The sequence below is a fragment of the Python bivittatus genome, unplaced genomic scaffold (assembly GCF_059951505.1).
Source record: "Python bivittatus isolate LINGU-HERP-01145 unplaced genomic scaffold, Pbiv_v1 ctg000190_np1212, whole genome shotgun sequence".
NCBI lineage: Eukaryota > Metazoa > Chordata > Lepidosauria > Squamata > Pythonidae > Python > Python bivittatus.
In genome coordinates, this window is record NW_028277042.1 from 6,341,524 (window position 1) to 6,361,480 (window position 19,957).

General features: G+C 41.8%; 1 protein-coding gene and 1 long non-coding RNA gene across 2 annotated transcripts; one reads left to right on the plus strand and one right to left on the minus strand.

Annotated features, from left to right (window-relative positions):
- Positions 1-415: 415 nt before the first annotated feature.
- On the minus strand, positions 416-15,209 carry LOC112541648 (uncharacterized). The gene is made up of 3 exons (XR_003085635.2): positions 15,073-15,209; positions 4,799-5,011; positions 416-4,599 (listed from the first exon to the last, which is right to left on the minus strand). It is a non-coding gene; the product is annotated as an uncharacterized LOC112541648 (long non-coding RNA).
- A 278-nt stretch (positions 15,210-15,487) lies between these two features.
- Positions 15,488-19,748, plus strand: MAF (MAF bZIP transcription factor). The gene has a single exon (XM_088135991.1). It carries the CDS (start codon positions 16,353-16,355, stop codon positions 17,505-17,507), a length of 1,155 nt encoding a protein of 384 aa, XP_087992117.1. The 5' UTR covers positions 15,488-16,352; the 3' UTR covers positions 17,508-19,748.
- Positions 19,749-19,957: the final 209 nt, after the last annotated feature.

Genomic DNA, 19,957 nt, shown 5'->3' on the forward strand with positions numbered 1-19,957 from the left:
CTCGGTTGAGACATTTGAAAGAACTTCAACCGAACAATTATTCCTTTTGCTTGTCTTCAGCTTGTTATTTAAGCAGACACTGAGCACAGCCAAAGATTATGACGACTCTCCAAAACTGTGTTAATCTTACTCTTGTTCTAAGAGTTATGTCACTTTTTCTTTATCCAAGTCTTTTTAAGAGGCTTGGACACTCCTTCTCACAGCATCCTATGTCAGCGTGTGTGTGTGTGTGTACTGTTGCATTTTGTCCACCGAAATCAATAGCCTTATTTTATTTTATTATGTTTTGCCTACAGCCCTGAACCTGACCTAGTATATTTGCAAAGTTTGATACAATTTTGTTTCATTTTTGGACATTTATCCTCCGAAAGACAAACAGATGGACACAGTCCTTAAACATCTTTTTTTTTTTCACTTTATTTAATTAAACAGAACAGACTTTTTTAAAAAATGGAAAAGAAAAAAAAAGGAAGCAAAGGAAAGCAACAACAAAATTACATGATAAGAACCTTTACATAATTTATTTCCAACATTCGGTTGGTTTGGAAAGTATAAAAAGAAAACAGTTCTGTGCATATGTACTGTAACAGTTGTCCAAGCTGCCTAAACTGATTTACAAGTATCCAATTTGATTTTATAATTTATCTTGATTTCCTGATTCAGTTCAGACAGGCAATTCCTAAGAAATCTCTTCTGCTTGTAGGCAACACATTCATTTAAAAATGTATCTTTCACAAATAGACTTTTGGTCTGCGTAGCTAGATGAAAGGAAAGAGTTGCTAACTATACTGGGATGAAGTCTGTTTTGGTAGCGCTTACAAAACACAGCCATAGAAATCAGTGACAGATTTCTTTTAAAACCCTAACACCCATTCACAAGTCAACAAACTTCTAAAAGGACCAGCAATGTCTACACAGGGGCAGGCAGGGGAAGTAAAAAAAAAATCAAGATGGTACTATGGCAGCATGATTGAATTCCCACCCCACTTGTACAAAGGGATAGGCTTCAACTGCATGCTCAAGACCGCTACCTTGACTTTTGGGACCCGCAGGCAGAAGTTGCTGGAAAGGAGCCTCATTTTATCTTCCTACAAGTTGGCAGATAGACTTCGGTGGAACCTTTTCCTAATGTTGAGAATGTGACTTCCTAACACAGTTTTAAAATTGCATGAGGCAGCATAAAAGCCAAGCATGAGATAATCTTTACAAAGTCTTTAAGAAGCACATGGGCTTCTGTACCCCTTAGATCCACACTACAGAAGAATTAAAGAGTTTTAATTTCTGTGACATGGGAAACGTTTTAGTGAGCATCGTTCCAAATGTATAGACTTTTGCATCTGGCCATTTTAGAACCATCCACTGCCCAGGGTCCCTTCCCCAATTGCTTTTTAATCACTTACTATAATTGTGTTAACACTTAAAAATGCGTCAAGCATATTTGTAGACGCTGCCAAAAATGGGGCAGTGGGCAAGGTGGATGCACATGAGATACACTGTTTGTATACTCATCTGTTTTCTGTACCATATTGTGATCCTGTTAGGTTTTGTACTTTATTGTGAATCTGTTCAGCTTTTGAACACTTGGTTTGTTCACAAGAAGACAAGGGACAGGACTGCAAATCAAATTCCATATCATATGAGAGGTAATTAAAACAAAAATAAGACAAACTGTGAGAAACTCTTCCAACTTCAATAGCAAATATGATCAGGGTTTTGTCTTAACTGCTGAATTCCAGAACAATTTGTTCTCGGAAGATAGAAAAATCCCAAAATTTCACACCCGTGCACATATACATACATACATCTGAGATATCGCTGAAGCATTCTCAGGATACTTTAGAAAATGACCAAAATATCCATCTGAAACCATAATTTTGGCTGCAGTTCTTGCAGAAAGGTCTTTTATAAATGTACCCCTGATTTCTTCATAAAATGCCTCTTCGGATCTTTCATACAATCCATAGATACTTTATGACTGGGCTGCACTGTTTCAAGATTGTTTCAGAAATGTGCTTCTGAGTGTGCAGGGCTGTGAACGCAGCCATGCAATCTTGGGAGAAGATACAGCAGCTTTAAAAAGTTATAGGCAAGAGCTACATTCATGTCTCCATACACATTTGTATGGTAATCAGATCCAAGATGCTGCACAAATTATAGCATGATACTATGGCTTCTGCTTTGCTTAAAAAATATTTTCTGAAATAAAATACTGGTCCCTGCCCTCACATAAATTTTCAGATGTAAATACATTTTAAGGATAAATAGGATGAAATGTGACGACCCCATATCAAATTCTACTATCTTGTAGATAGGACAGGAATTACAGAATGAATGAATGGATGGATGGATGAATGAATGAATGAATGAATGAATGAATGAATGAATGAATGAATACGGATTGCTGCTGAAACCCAGGTTTCCCTTTTCTGAAAGGGACTTCTGCTCTGGAGCAAAGGTGAAATAGACCTACAAGCTCTCCACTTTGGTCTCTAATTACTTCCTTTCTTCATCAGAAGTATTTAATGACAGAATTTGCTGTGCTATGGAAGCAGTGTGGTAATGAAAAGCTGCAACTTGTCTTTCTCCCCTCCCTCCTTTTTTTAGAACACCTTTAATAATTATGTATTGAAAATAACACATAATTTAACATTATTTTAATAAAAGGTCATATATCACATTTTGAGGCATATTTTGCTCCCTCCCGCCCCCAGACATAGGAAAATGGATTAGACCAATGAAGTTGAACTCGTAAATGTGATGCTTTCTAGGAGAATAATAATTTATGAGCCAATCTCTTTTTCCACTTATGGTATATTAGAAGATGTGTTCAGGTGTTCCAGTTCTCATTCTGCAACCCCTGCGTTTTTGGTCTGTCTCCCATCTATATTCCAAAATACTGCAGTTCTATTTAGTTTCACTAAAAAGTGCAAGTTACTATCTGTGAGAGCCAGTTTGGTGTACTGTTTAAGGCATCAGGCTAGAAACCAGGAGACCGTGAATTCTAGTCCTGCCTTAGGCACAAAGCCAGCTGGGTTGACCTTGAGCCAGTCCTTCTCTCTCAGCCCCAGGAAGGAGGCAGTGGCAAGCCACTTCTGAAATCTTGCCAAGGAAACTGCAGGGACTAATCCATTCAAACATCCCTGACAGATGGTTATCCAGTCTCCACGTGAACACATCCAATGAAGGGGAACCTAGATAACTGACTCACCAGTTCAACTGCTCCTGTCAACAACAGTCTTTTTCCTAACATTCAACCAGAAACTGCATTCCTATAAGGCAGAAGGTCATTATTCCATGTTCCTGCATTCTGGGTCATGACCTTTATCTGTAAGATACTTCTTCAGATACTTGAACAGAGTTATTACTCCTCTTCCAATCATCTTTTCTTAAAGCTAATTATGCCCAGTTCCCCAGTTGCTCCTCACAGAAATCAGCTTCCAGAGCATCCACCTCCTTAAACCTTCCTTGAACTACTTTGAGTTTGTTAGAACATTTTTTTTTAAGTGTGATCACTGTGGTACCTAGAACTGGACAAAGGTTCAAGCTCCGATTGGGCCATGACCAGACAGAAGGAGTTCAAACATTCTTGTGGGTGGATCCTAATGTGGTAATGCTGTTCTTACTCCCTAAAAATGGAGGAAACATCATTGGATGTTGTCTGGAAATGATGGGAATTCTCTCAATCATCTCTTCTGGAAAGCAGGATATTTGAGGAAGACTAATAAATGCTATCTTCTTTGTTTGCAAATATATGAGTAAGATTAGTACCACTGGGAAGACCTGTCTTTGATGGCAGGCATTTTAATTGACTGCCCTTTGAAGCTGGACTTTGGTGAGGCTGCTTACATGGCACTCACACCCAGAAGAATATTTGAACTGCCATCCTTGAAGAAGACTTTAAATGCATTTTTCTTTTCAATCTTTTCCAACAAAGCCAAGTTGTGCATTTTTTAAAAAGTAAATATGCCATGCCTCAAGTGGCAAGTATTGATGTAATTTTATTGTGGGATTCATTGTTTTTAATATGCTTGATTCTGGCATGACACCCAGGAGTTTACAAGGTGGCAGATCCATTATGCCAGAGGTGCACTACTTTGCTGGTTTGGGGGCTGTGATAGGCTTTGAGTGGCATGTTGAAGGCAGCATTCCAAAAGTGGAGGGCAGTAGATCCAACCAGGGTGTTGGCTCAGAGGTTCTAAGGGATAAATTGGGTGCCTTGGACAGCAAGATTTACACACCTACTTTGTTCTTAAACCCTTCTAACTCCATACACAAACGCCACATGTAGTAACCAGGCCACACTTTCTGCACCCCTGCGTTACCCTCATCTCATACTCCCTGAGAGATTCCTCAAGATGCTTTCAGCCAGCTTTTGGCAGTCTGTTTCTCTTCCTGCCTCTGTTTCTTCCAGATGTGTGGATCTTACAGCTGCTAGAAGTGCAATTCATTTACAAATACACAGAGAGATTTCTAGCTGTCTTCTAAATCAGGGCAGGACTTCTATGACAGTGAAGCTGCTTTCTGGGGCTCACCGCAGATCCCCATGATTGCACCACCAGAATTCAGTAGCAAATGGCCGGGCATCAGAAGCACAATTTCCTATGAGAAACAAAGGACACAAAGAACTTTAGACTTTCAGTTAAGTTGACCAGTTAAAATAAAAATGCTCTGCAGGCCTGTCCTCAGTCCAAAAGTGATACCATGAGAAAACACATGACATGATCTCTGGCCTGCACAGCAGAGCTTCCTTGCATGCATCAATATGGATCATGTGCTCAGAAGTCTTCTGCTGGCCCACCTTTATATGTTACTCAGAAACGTTTCCGCAGGGAATTAGCCAACCTCATTGATGCAATCATGAAAACAATTCCAGAACTCTTCCACCTGGGAGGAAGTGCTATTGACTATAAAGCGGGCCACTTCCCATCCGAAGCTCATGAAGACGATCGTTCCATTGTTCCCCAAACAGGTGACCGGGAAGATAAAAGCCTGTGAATCATTCCAGTTGGATCTGGGGAAGAAAAAAAAATGAACACCATGGCCATTAAAACACTTGTACTTCTGACCCAAAGATCAGACTCAGGACAACTGCTGGATGTGAAGTTCACTTTGTCAAAGCGACAGAAGGAAAATACACAAGGCTGTTTATTTCCATTATTAATGAAGGAACAGCAGTTTGGAGTGTCCTGCCAATACCAAAGGTTGGAAGTACCTTTGCTAGAACTGGATGTTGACCCAAATGACTTTTCATGCAGTGAAAAAAAAAAAAAAAACTTTACCATAAAATAAAACTCACCACTATGCCGTGAATTCCTTCTGCCTTTCCCCCCTATTTTCATTCAAATTCATGGAAAATAAAATTGCTACTGAACTTTTTCCCCCCTGCAAAGGAGGGGACATTTTTGTTAAATCTCAGGGGTGGGACCCAATGTTCTGCCATCTACCATAGTGACATTATGTTCAAGAAGGGTGGAACAGTGTTCTCACTTGTAATGCACAAACCTCTTTCCATGGTCAGTGGTCTTCTGGCTTCCCACACCTCCAATAAATCCTAGGGGGAAACCCCAGGGAAGAATTCTTCCTAACAGCATCAACGGCCAGGAGGTGAGGGGCAATAAAAACCATTGAGGTGGTAGGTATGGTGACGAGAAGCAAACCCTGTCCTTTTCCTACATGTGTGCACTATTGAGACATGTACAAAAGGAGCAATTTCGCTGGATGCCACATCTGTCTTCTTGCCTCTTTAGATCCTCCTCCCCCCTGCCCACTTCCCAGGGAAATTTTTCACATCAGGAAATGCAGGGAATCTCTGCATTTGCAGTGATGGAGCAGTCTATAACAGAAAAATAAAAATTGCCAGCATATTTCACCAATTTGCCATAATTGAACATGCTTTTAAAACACACACATAGACATATACCAAAGAAAGAAAGACAGACAGACAGACTCACTCACTCACGAGAGGAGAATCTATGGTCATCTAAATACCATTCAACAGCTGCCCACAAATCAAGCCAGCACGGCTATCAGTGTAGAATTCTGGCTGAGGGCAAGTGATATGACACCATGTCACTGTGCAAATTACACAAACCTATTGTTGTGATGCAACTGATGCAAATTGCATAATTCATGCCATTTCTACAATGACATCATGGTGCACATGACATCATTATGGCTTCTACCAGACACTCATGGTTCTGGGAGTTGTAATGTAGCAACCCCTACAGGCTGCAGGTTCCATGGCTATGTTCTAAAGCTCCATGAGAATTAGGGAGAGAAGCAAAACTGTTTCAGAAGGGAAGAAACTTTTTGAGAAGTTGGAAGACAGATTTCAATACAGTGCTGATATTTTTTTTTAATCTTGTCTGTTCATCTTATGCTCCTTATAATTAGCCCTAGCAGGAAGTAAATGGGGTGCTGAAATTGCATCTTTTGCTGATAAGTCCTTGAGTTGATATGCACTGAGTTGCCTGCTGAAATTTCAGGCCTGCAGCATGTGAAAACAATTTATGAAATTTGATCAATACAGACATACACAAAGGAAACGGCATTGTCTAGAGAGGGACAAAATTGTGTTAAACAGGATAGGGTTAAAAACATGACCTCTCAGCCCCTAGGTTTAAATAGATTCATTCATTTCACTTACTCACAGCTTCCCATTTTCCAGTCTTACATTCACCCCATTCTATTTCTGCATCGATGTAAAAGCTGTTTAAAATAAATGTATATAACAACTGGTATGTGTTTTTCTATATCTTTCTTTTAAGGTGCACATGCTTTTTAAACAACATTGCAAATATCTCTCTTTCGGGGGGAATTTCCATCCATGTCCCATATTTCTGTGTTTTTACAAAGACATTCATTTTCAGACAATCACACCTTTCCCTCCTGCCTGCTTTGCCTGCTTTGTAGTTAGTGCAAATACATTATCCAGGATTTAACCACACTCCCATTTGATTGCTTGACATAACTAGAAAATGCTGTTTGCAAAAGAGCATCAGATCACAACCAGCAACATAGCTCTCAAACAATCAATTTGATGGGAGGACACTGTATCCCTACGCACATACACACACTAGCCACATTTTAGGGAATTAACATTAATTAGCAACCAGCCCAAAATATTCACTCTGGCCCATGATCAGATTTGGTAGTGTTGTCCTAATATAACTTGAAGGAACTCCAGCATTTATCCCCTGAAGTAGGGACTTTTAGGAAGATGCTGTAATGGTCTCTGAGAATGTCCTTGAGACACAGGAGGAGGAGGAAGAGGAGCAACAGTCTAGGCAATGATCAGATAAGAGGCAGCTGAGCCCACAGAAGGAATGGGGGCTTGGCAAATGTCTCAGAAGGGACCCTCCCTAGTTTCTTGGACCAAGAAGATGAGCGGGGAGAGATGTACTTTCAGACTTGCAAAATTCTTTTACTGTAACCTTACAATAAAAGTAGTGTTGCTACTCATGGTTGGAGCTTCTTGTCTGGACTACCTCTAAGGGGTGACACATGTTCAGTAATATATATTCTAGTCTTGGAAAAAGTGATTTTTGTGGAAGTTGACTTTGGATTATTCATCACTGTGTTACCTGGCCACAACTCAGAGAAGGGAGGTGTTACTTTCAAAGCTAGTTTCCCAGCCAATGGTGCTGGTACCACCATTTCTGCATGATAACTGAAAAAAGGGATCTGGGGAGACAGAATGGGACCAATACTTCCTCCTCAAGCCTATTCCCTACAGAGATGTAGTTAGCCAGTCCTGCAAGTGTAAACGTTATTGAGTAGGTTTGCACATCATTCTTAGCTATAACTTGTTCAACCTGTAGACTGCCCAGAGTTGAAGAAAATAAACAACTATGATTTATGGAATAATCCACTATTGGCTGAACTTCACAGCATAGTAAACCATGAACCACAAACAGCAATGGCCAAATATGCAATCAACATATTAAGGCAGAACCAGAGAAAGGATTTTATGACTTAGCACGTTATGCGAATCAGCCGCTGACTCTTTATGGTATCCTTCTAGGAAAAACTGCTGTATCCTTTGCTTTAATTATGCAAATTGGGGTCTTCTGTCCCCTTGATTGGCCACCTTGCCAGGCTGGATGTAATGTCAGAGTGAGGTTGTAGCCATGGCAGTAAAGATAGAGGACCCTTATTTGCATATAATGTAATCTTAACACATTTTATCATTTGTGCAACCAGATCTGTGCTGCATAAATCTGGACAGCCACTAAACGGTGGCAGAGATTTAGTGCTTCTGTCACCTTTCATCTCCAAACATCCAAACAGGTATAGTACCCAATGATCCTGGAAAAAAGGTTTTTCTGAGTTATGCACAGAGAAATGGTGTGTGTGTGGGGGCATTTAGGACATTCCTAAACCCATGGATTATCAATTCTCTCCACTATTATTCCTAGAGTGAGATATTTTGCATCAAACTGCTGACTACAGATGGTATGTGTGTTTGGGGTCTTTCATGAGGCCCACAAGCTGCTTAGCAAGATTTTGTAGCTGGTCCCCAAACACTGCCCCATCTCTGAAGGTTCTTACTCTGCTTCCAACCTGTTTCCTGAGTACGTAGGGGGAAATGCCCTAATTCTAACAGTTCATAGCATACTTGTTCCTGGTGTTCACCTATGATATCTAAGATAAGTTATTCTATAGTCTACCATTTACATATTGTGAACTTAGGTGTTATCTGGGTTCCAAAACTGACATTTGTGCCCAAACTGTGATGTTGATATGAATTTAGGGCTGGATTTGGGATAGACGTTTTGTAGACCGATATGCAATAAACACTATATTGTAATGTCACATTTACACAAAGGAGTCATTCAGACATTCAGGTAGGACTACAGAAAGCAAGTGATCCCTCAATGGTTCTGTCTCTACTTCAGTTTTATTGATTGATCTGATTTGATTTGATGGATAGGCCACTCAACTCCATCATGCCTTTGGGCAATTGACAGAATAAAATCTGTGTTTTAAGAAATTCATACATAGAAGATTTTATATAGGAATTAGCAATCAGAGGCTGTTTGTTACTGACTCCTTTCATTTGATCTGCAGATTTAGCAGATTTGCTGTTTTCCCTGCACAGAATGTAGAACTGCTGCCAATTGCTGAATTTATCCTCAAACAATAATAATTCAGGAATATGTCTAACATATTAGCAAGAATCGGATTAGAATCAGGATTTCTAACCCGTGTTCCAAAGACTAAATAGTCTTCGTATTGATCATCATCATCTTGTTTTTTCATAGTTCAGAAATACATGCAATCTGGAATATTTCCAGAATCTAACCATGATTGAGAACCATCATTCTCTATTTGACAACATTGTGTTCTAGAGATACCTCTTTACTAGTGATCATTTATGTTCCATTTAAAAGAAAAGAAATCCAAGAATATTAATTTTTCTAATGTTAAATAGAAAGCAGAGATTCCATAAAAATAACACAAATTATTCAGCAACTGAAATGGAATTTAGTGAACAATAAATATTCCATGGAGTAGATAAGCAAACTGTAAAAACTGAAGAGTGAAAACAAACCTATTTTAAAACAAAGTTTATCATAAAACTGGGACATGATACGTTTCCCTCACCAAAAAAAAATACTTAGTTAAGATTAGAACTACCAGCTCTGGGCATCAAAGCCCCAAATGACCATTATATAGAAGCAAAGGGTTAGAATTTTTTTTTTAATCTCTTTGCTGCTGTCTAGTGATCATTCCAAGTTTCATAACCCAGATGTGGAAGCCCTAACAAAAGAGGTGATGGGAAAACTTATTTACGAAATTGGAAATGATGTAATGGACAGAGAGAGAGAGAAAGGGAAATAATGGTATTAATTTGATTTTTTTAGGTACACTTCTGGGCCTGGAAAGGAAATTATAAATACGCTTCGTTTTCTAACAGTTGGAGATTTATAGGCAGAAAAATGGATCAGACTCAGCAAATGCAAGAAATAGAAAAAATACCAAATATTTCTCTGGATACAATACTGATCATAGATTCTTTTTAATATGTACACTTTACTCTGCTTTACATTTATCTCAGGGAGGATCTGTGATTGCCTTTAAAGGCAGTGGATTGGATACTACCACCAAGAACATTTCCTAGTATTGCTCAGAACATTCCCACTGAAAAAAGGAGTTGATCTATTTCAATTCCTCCAATTCTCTGCACTCGCACTGCTTTCCTAATCTTCTAGCAGAGAAGTCTTTGGTGGGGTGATGGCAAACTGCAAAGGAAATTGATGGTCCACTCCCCTTTCACCATAAAAAATACTCCATTAGACAGGAACCTTCAGCAAATTCAGCCTTCCTTTCCTAGTTCCTAGACTTATTTACCCTAATCAAAGAATTTACATTAATCCATATCTGAAACTGACTTCAATTAGGATTTAGTTCTATGCTAAAGAGGTATTATAGGATAATTGGAGGAAGTCTAATCAGAGCACAAACAAATAATGATTGATCAGTTTGAATTTCCCTCCTTCAACACCCCTCCCGTCTCTATTCCCTGCCTTAAGAAATCCTTGTTCAGTGAAAGTTGTGTTGTCTTCAAGCAGCTGGCAAAAAGTAAACCATGCTTGAAGTTCCTGGGATCTGCTTCTAGATATACTCAAAGATTAAAGTTCTTGATTCAGTTTAATTGGCTAAGCCTTACAAAAGGGAGACAAGAAACTTCCAAACTATATAGACTCTCCAAATCTAGCATTGCTGCTTAAATTTGAGGCACTGTGACCCAACATGTAATTATGCATGTTTAGTAATGTACACATCTGTACAGAATGGAGGCCACACAGCTTCAGTAAAGAAGATATAATAGAAATTAGGCATCATTTCCATTCAGTTTGAGCCTAATTTGCTAAAATCAGACCAAATTGCTAATTCACCCAAATAGGAAACAGAATTTGTCACAAAATTAAGAAGTCAAATTCTATCTCCAGATGATGCAATCCATAGAAGAAATTAAGCAGGAGAAATTGCATGGGGGATTTAACTACACTCTCTCCTTGTATTGTGATTCTGAAATAGACCTGGACATTCCTATTTATTAAATACAAACCGAAAGGTTGACAAGGCAAATTAAGTTCATACACACAGATTAACTCATCTTATTTTTTTCCACTTACCCACAGTGAGATACAACTGACTGGGTATCTGTGTATCCCTTCCTGCCACAAGCAAACTAGAATTTATTGGACATATGTTTGCGTTCTACTTAATAAAATAATGCGCCAATATTTTTCAGATCAACTTTGTTAGTAATTCATGAAGTGACTATTTATGCTAATCAGGCAGAAATATGTTTGCAGGCCTAATGCATTACATAAATCTGAATACAAAATGTTTAGTTATGAACCAAAATACAGATAAAACAAATACACACATACACACCTTTTACTGAATGTAATTTAGTAAGTGGGTGTGTAGGATCTTCAAAGAGAGGGAGAGGGTTTTTTGGGGTCATCTGCAACTTATTTAAAGAAAAAAAAAGACGAATAAATATTGAATTACAAGAACGATTATTTCCATCATAATTCACCTATTTGTAATGACTTCTAGTTATCACAGTGCTGTTTCATAGCCATGGATGTGAAGTAGGATTTGTTTCCTCAGCAATTTTACCCCTATCAGATTATCTCATCTGATTCTATTATTTCTTTCCCATAAATCTGCTAACAGTGATTTGTTATTTGTGGCCCTGTTAACGGATCTGAAGCACTGTTAAAAGGATTTATCTAGCTCTGCGCCTAAGAGCAGTTGATGTCTTCAGCCTTTGTCACTCGGCTTTGGGAAATCAATTTGGTGGCTTTTCATACTTAAATTCAGGGGACACCACTCAGTTCTGCACCATAAAATAGGCGCTGGATAAACACAAGGTGCAGTGACTGTACTTAATGTGTTGGCCTTGATAGATGAGTTTGTTTAAGTCATAGCAAATGACACTGAAAGTCAATATAACTCTCAGGACTTCTACTGGCTTCGTTTCTAAGCCTTCCCTTGCTTGTTTACTCAGCGAAGGAAGTCATGAAAATACACACTTGAGACTTTTTTTTTTAATTTATCACTGACGTGGTGTGAGATGAGGGTGCTCTACGTACAACAGCCACTGATTGTGCTTATTTTACAGAATTCTGTACATCTGCCTATGAGCGTACACACACACACACATACACACATGCATCTTTTGGGGACCGTTCCTAACTGAAGCTCTCAGAAGCCCTGCTTTCTCCAAAAAGCCAAGTTCTTGAAAAGTGGAGAGAACATTCAAGGCAGTTGGCTGAATAAACACCTTTCAAGTCAAGGAAACACAACCCAAAGAGGCGGTGGGCAGGCTAAGCGAATTGAGCTGTTGGTGCCTTGGAGAAGTCGGTGGCCTGAATGCTTCTAACTGAAATGAAAATGTGTAATTGGTGCAGGAGAAACCCAGTCCTACCTGGGAATTGTTCAGATGCTCCTTGTGAGCCGCTGAATACTACAGGAAAATCCTGCCAAAGTGAGAGGAACAGAGTACAGGAAGAAGAGAATGAGAAGGCTTCTCATTTTAAACTTCTCATTGTCTGTTCTGATGTGCTACATAGCAGCCAATATTTGACAGTTCCATCATCTTTACTAAGTTAATAAGCTCAATCTAGCATCACCGGTACTTTGTCTTAATATTTTGGAGGCCTGAACTCAGTCATGTTTATTGCCCTCCTTTGCACTGGTGTATCTCAGCGCAGATTGTGCTAGCCACGCGTGGGTTTGCATTCCCTGTTTTATCCATCAGAGCTAACCGGGGTCCGAAACAGGGAGCCCTCATTTTGTAAATGTAGCATGTTCCAATGGGAGTGCATCTAATTCAAGGGAACCCCTTCGAGCGTCCACTCCCAAAAGCAACCGCTTCTCATTTAAAAGTAGTGACACGTCTGTAATTTGTGGCAGCCCCAAAATGAAATGATTTATCGTGCTCTGCTCAGAAGAAAGCAAGGAGAGTGTACGAGATTGCCATGATGTGCATGGTCATGATGGCATGAGTGACTGCTTAGGCTGATCATTTCTGTTGAACCCCCTCCCCGATCAGAAATCAAATTGGAGACATCATAGTAACCTTCTCATAAATACCATGTTTTTAACTTACGCTGGAAACCATCATTTTTAGGTTCTTCCGGTAAAGTGTTCTGGTAATCCATCCCTGAAAGCATGTGGATGCTTCCCCAACCAATTTGTGACACACCCAACAGCCCAGCTCTCTCTTTCAAACTGCTTTCATTATTACCAGTTAACACAGCTTGATCATATGAATCCTGGCTGTCAAGGCTGAGGAATGTCAGGGTACACAAAGCCTGTCTTTTCTTTGCCAACTTCAGATTTTGATGCTATTGGAAATGACTCTTCAAGGCAGATCCTTAGAATAAGGCAAAGATTTTTCAGTAGGAAATTCGGGGAGGGGGGGGGGGAAGAGAATAGTTGAAGCCAATGTACCCAAGTACAATGTTCAGAAGGCTGGTTTAATATATGACTAAGTGTCAAGAGTCAGATTTCTGAGAATTACTTTTCAGATAAACAACTTTATAGCACTACACTTAATCTTACTTACTAGAGAGATCACATTTATCACCAAATTACTAGTAACTTTAATTCTATTGAGGTTGCCATAAAGTCAGTTGAAAATCAAGGCTGGAAGTTTGAAAGATTTTTGTCTTTATCTCACAGAAAGAGAGAGAGAAACAGAAAGACAACTCCACGAAGTATCCGGGCTAACAAGAACTGTCTCCCCTTTCGTTCCCACTTTCTAGAAATACCTTGCAGACCGTGTCCTAAGGGGAGAAATTCTATAGGTAGGAAGTGTTGTAAAACACACCTCCTGTTATTATATTCAACCCCCAAAACGGGCGATCTGGCTAAGCCATGAACATTCCTCTGACTTGAAAGAGTTAATGTCAGACTGTCGTGCAGACGCTAGGAGCTCTCAACTTTTTTTCTTAAACACATTTCTAGTATGGATTTTTTTCTATCTAGAAAATTGGAAGCGGTTCAGTATGAAACTGGTCTGTGGCGAAAGGTGGCGCTGTCGAGGTTTAAAAGGGAGATGAGTAAACTGGATTTTGTTTTAACTCAGTTCTTATTTTCGGTATTAAAAAAAAAAAAAAAAGAGCCCCCGCCCCCGAAGAGGCGAAAGAGCGCACGTGACTGTTTAAAATATTCAATTAATTGAACAGATCGCCAATCTTCTGCAAACAAGGCCCGAATGAATAAAAAAAAAAGTTTGAAGAATTCATCTTCTTAAGGCTGCCTTCCTCCTCGATTTTAACTCCCCCCCCCAAGAAAAACCCACCTCAACTTATTTTTTAAAATCTGGGAAACATCTTTCAATGAACAAGAGGAAAAGTAATCGCCTGCGAAGAGCAAAATCGTAGCTCGCTATTCTCAACTTTTCTTAACTTTCTGACCTCTCACCAAGCTATCGATCAGAGGTGGGCGGGGAGACCAGCGCTAAAAAACCTAACTTTGACCCGGAGGCGCGGCGTCTTGGGCTCGGAAACTCCGCGGATTGCCTCCGAGCCGAGCAAAGGCCGAAAGCGCGGCTGAAACGCGCAAAGAGAACCGGCTTGAGGTTCTGTCTGCGCGGACGGAGAGAGAAAAGACTCCAAATTCACTCTCCTTTAGACCTCAGAGGCTAAGGTGCGTGTGAACCACCACCTCGGCTCGTGCCCGGTCCTTCCAGGAAGGGAAAGTTGACCCGCACGCAGGTCTATCTTTGGGATATCGGGAGAACTGGTTGGAACTGCGGTCTTCTGGATCCGCGTGGCAAGAACGTTCCCCATGATTTGAAAACTGAGTCTCAGGATATCAGGGTCGCCCGCCCGTGCTGACTTTCTCTCTCACACACACACACTTTTAGGAGGAAGGATAAGGGAGAACCGGGACAAAACGAAGAGCAAAAAAGCCCTGAATATATGCACTCCATATTTGCAAACGTGCTACAGTACAAAAATCCATTCCAGCCGCCTAACATCTCATCCCCCAAACCCCGGAACGCATGTAGGAAAGTGAGAGAAGGTACGACAGCACCCTTACCTATTATTCACCGCATCCCCAGCCTCAAGGCAAACTATCCTTTTGGAGAGTTGAGAGTCCTAGCAGAGTATTTTGCCGGTTTAATAAATGGCTTTCGGTGTTTCTCTCTCTCTCTCTCTCTCATTCCCTCTCCCCCCCCGCTCCCCCCCCCCCTATCTATCTTTCTCTTCCACCGGCTGAATCCAAGGCGGCGCTTTCGGTTAAGAAAGAGTTAAAAGGTTTTGGTCCCAGCTGACAGTCAGCTGATTGGCTCCTGATTGACAGCTTTGAAAAGTTTCCTTGTTTCTATACTATTATGCTAATGAGGAGCCGGATTCGCGGCAGCGGATTGGAGTCAATTCCCCATTTGAAAGTGACGTCAAGCACGCTATAAAACTCAGCAATGCTTTTAAACTCTCCTCCCGGTTGATCTCTTTAAAATATTTTTTCATCTTGTCGCCGAAGCTGGGGAGTTGAGGGGTTTTTTTTTCCTTCTTTCTTTCTCCCCTTTTTAGAACTTGGGGAAGGGGGTCATCGCGCTGACCCTCTCGCTTTCCAGACCTCCCCCCTTTTAAAAACATGATTTAGCGACCTACCTGCTTTTATTTTATTTTATTTTTTTCATTATTAGTCGTGATATTTTTCCTCCCTTGATGGTGAACCTCTCTCTCTCTTCGTTTTGACTCTGGCCACGGAAAGGGGAGGGGGGAAAGAGGTGAAGAAACACCATGAAGTGTTAAAAAAAAAAAAAAAAGACAGCAAGAAAGCCAAACAATCATTTTCAAATCAACGAGGAACTGCTAAGTAACCTTTCCCTATAAAACTGCAGTTGCGAAGCTGCAGAGAGGAAAGAGAGCGAGCGAACGAGCGCGCAGCGGAGAAAGGGGGAGGGAAGAGAGAGAGAGAGAGAGAGGAGGGGAGGGGAAAGAAAAGAGGAGAGAAAGAAAAACGAAAGAAATCGAGGCAGCCGGATGCAAAAGGCGAGCAAATAGCACGAGCGAGGGAGAGAGGCACGGCCGCTCGCGGGTTGCCGGCTGCAGCCGAGTTCCTCTTCGTCAAGGGAGCCTCCGAACCCGGGTGCGAGGGGCTGCCGGCGGATCGGAGCTCGCCCCGGCGCCGGCAGAGCGAGCGGGCGGCGGCGGCGGCGAGGGAGCGGCGCGCAGCTCCGGACAGCAGCTTCCCGATCTTCCGCAGAGGCGACCAGCAAACTGGCTCATCCGTTGGCAAGTCAGAGCAGCCCCCTGGCTCCGGGAGCGCACCCTTTCTGGAGGACGGGCGGCGGCGGCGGCGGAGGCAAGAGGATGGCATCGGACCTGGCCCTGCACAGCGCCGACCTGCCCACTAGTCCCTTGGCCATGGAATATGTTAATGACTTCGATCTGATGAAGTTTGAAGTGAAAAAGGAGCCGGTGGAGACGGACCGCATTATCAGCCAGTGCGGCCGCTTGATCGCTGGGGGATCGCTCTCTTCCACCCCGATGAGCACGCCCTGCAGCTCGGTGCCCCCGTCGCCCAGCTTCTCGGCCCCCAGCCCGGGCTCCGGCGGCAGCGACCAAAAGACCCACTTAGAAGACTACTACTGGATGACCGGTTACCCGCAGCAGCTCAACCCGGAGGCGCTGGGGTTCAGCCCGGAAGACGCCGTGGAAGCGCTGATCAACAACAGCCACCACCAGCTCCAGAGCGCGGCGGCCGCGGCCGGCTTCGAAGGCTATGCTAGAGGGCAGCAGCTGGCCGTGGGCGGCGGCGGCGGCGGCGGCGGAGGCGGCGGCGGCGGCGGGCCGGGGGGATCCATGCCGCCGGACGAGATAGGCTCGGCGGCCGCCGTGGTGTCCGCGGTGATCGCGGCCGCGGCGGCGCAGCAGCAGCAGCAGAACGGCGGCGCGCCCCACTACCACCACCACCACCACCACCACCCGGCCGGGCACCACCATCATCATCACCAGCAGCAGCAGCAGCCGGGCAGCGTGCAGTCTTCGGCCAGCAGCACCAGCAGCAGCAGCAGCGGCGGCGGCAGCGCCGGGGGAGGAGGCGGCGGCGGCGGCGGCGGGGGTCTGCACCACCAGCACCACGCTGGCAGCGGCGGGGGCGGCGGCTTGCATTTCGACGACCGCTTCTCGGACGAGCAGCTGGTGACCATGTCGGTGAGGGAACTCAACCGGCAGCTGCGGGGCGTCAGCAAGGAAGAGGTGATCCGGCTGAAGCAGAAACGACGGACCCTGAAAAACCGGGGCTACGCGCAGTCCTGCCGCTTCAAGCGCGTCCAGCAGCGGCACGTCTTGGAATCCGAGAAGAACCAGTTGCTCCAGCAAGTGGAACATCTGAAGCAGGAAATCTCCAGGCTGGTCCGGGAGAGGGACGCCTACAAGGAAAAATACGAGAAATTGGTCAGCAGCGGGTTCCGGGAAAACGGATCCAGCAGCGACAACCCCTCTTCTCCAGAATTTTTCATGTGAGTCTTCTCTCCCACCCCCCACCCCGCGAGTCAACCCCGTCTCCGACCCGCAACCCCCTTGGCCCTGACAGCCTCTTGCCGCTCTTCAGAGCGCACGCACGCACGCACACACAAACACACACGGGCGAGCAAGCACGTGCACAAAAGTTCTCGGGCTGGAGGGGGGAGGCCAGCGAGTTGGTCGCCGTGTTAATTATTGTTAACTTGGGCCAACCAAATAATTAATAGTTCCTATTCCTCATCATCATCATCATCATCATCGTCATCATCATATTCTGTTTAAAGAAAAAGGCAAGTTTTGGTGGTACTTTTTAAGGTGGACTGACTCAGATGTTCAACCTTACCAAGTTTTCGACCCCCCTCTCCCCCGCCCACCCTTTACTTTGTGTGTGTGTGTGTGTGTTGTGTGTGTTTTTTTGCAATCCAAGTTCCATCAACTCAGTTCTTCATCTGAAATTGGCTCAAACTTAATTTTTTTTTAAGTTTGCTGTATCCAAAACACAAAACACCTTTTTTTTGCCATCCCGAATTCTTCATGTGGGGTTTGAACTTGACATATAGATAGATGCATATGGATGTGTATGTATTCATATGCATATGAATACATACATATTTGGAGAACATTTTACTGAAATATTTAAAGAAAGTTTTAAACTTCAGGTTGCCAAATTTTCATCTGTTGTTGAACTAAACCTAGAGAATATCAACCTGCCCATATGGAACCTTGATCAACTTCTCATGTGTTCATGATGCGATCTTTGGCCTTAAGCTGCCAAACAGTGAGACTGAGTCTGCTTTTAGTACCCCATCCTCATCTCATGCATTATTACGCTTACTAATTTGTCTTACATCAATTAACTGTATAAATATTTCAAAAGACTATGGGGAGAAAAAAAAGACATTATATTGATAAATGCCCTGCATGCTGGACATGTACGGATTTTTTTTTCCTTTTGCTTGGATATGGACTTTGGAGATATATAATGGCATGTCATTCATTCTTTTAGTTGTATTTCTTCACCACTTTTTTGAACTGAAAGCAAAAAAGTGCAACTTTTTGAGTCTTCCTTACCCATTCAAGTTTGCATCTGTTCTGGAAACTGCTTTGAGTGGCCCCCCAAACTTCAGACTTCTTTTTAATGAATTGAAACATCTCTTCTCTCGCTCTCTCTTATATAAAACAAAAACAGAAGAGTGGATTGTGATTACAGTATTACAGGAAAACAAGAACTTTGGAAAGAAGTTTTAAAACTTATGCTAAAAAATTGCTCCAATTTGTTGGATTTTATATGATATTGTTGCTTAAAGCAGTCTAAAATTTATTTTGGAATGATCTGCCCCCTTTTTCCTTTTTTGTTCCTTTTGCATTTGGTCATTGTCAAACGTGCAATGCTATGGGATCCTGGTATATAATTTAATTCAAGCTATTATTGTCTGTTAGTTCAGTTCAAATGTACGCAACAGATAAAGGAATGTTATAGATAATTTCAAAAAGGTTAGGTCTGTTTAGAAGTAGGTCTCTCTTTTTTTAAATGGTGCACTAAATTGTTCACTGTTGTGATGTTAAAAGGGGTAGAATTTAAAGTGGGACTTTTTTTAAAAAAAGTAGCTTATGCAGCATGTGATTGCAACTTAACTATAAGTTGGGTATGTGTAGATCTTGCTATGCCACCAACTGTATTTGGAAACCAAAGTATTAAAAGGGGAGTATCCCTGTTTATATTAATAGGGTTATTTTGTGTTCAAAATGTAACATTGGGGTTTTTTTGCGGGGGGAGGTTTAAATATTAGGCACTGAATTGCACTAAGATATAACCTGAAGCAAAATATAAACCATTGCAAACTTGTCTAGGATGCTAATACCATTTACAAAGATGGCATTACTGCTCAGTTTTTTAAATAATGCAGATTTTTTTACAGTTGTATTGTGGTGCAGAACTGGATTTTCTGTAACTTCACAAATTCTCAAAGTTTTGAAGGCATTAATCAGCAAATTTTATTGTCAGGGACTGATACTCCTGTCTTTTAAAAAAATGGAAAGTAAATACCACAATAAATATAAAAAAATCTTGTCAGTTATTTTTCCCCTTGACATATTTTGCTGTGCAAAATTGTTTTATATCTTAAGTTACCAACTAATCATGTGTGATGTTCCTTATGTGTTTTCCTTTCATTTTTCAACTCTATGGTTATATCAAAAAGGAGGAATAATCTACTATAATAAACTGCATTTTTGATTCTGTACTGAGTTTCATTAGTTTATAGCTTTAAACTATCTATTTAATCATAGTATCTTGGGGGGGCGGATGTTTAGCTAAGTTAATCTGAGCAGATAAGTAACTGTGTGTGTGAGCTGAGATTTGACAAGGTAAAAATAACTGGAAAACCATTTCATTTTCTCACAGGCAGGTAGAAAAGAAAGACTTTTCGGGTTGTCAGTGTTAACTCTTC

Coding starts and splice junctions, on each gene's coding strand:
- MAF (XM_088135991.1), top strand. CDS start 16,353: ATGGCATCGGACCTGGCCCTGCACAGCGCCGACCTGCCCACTAGTCCC.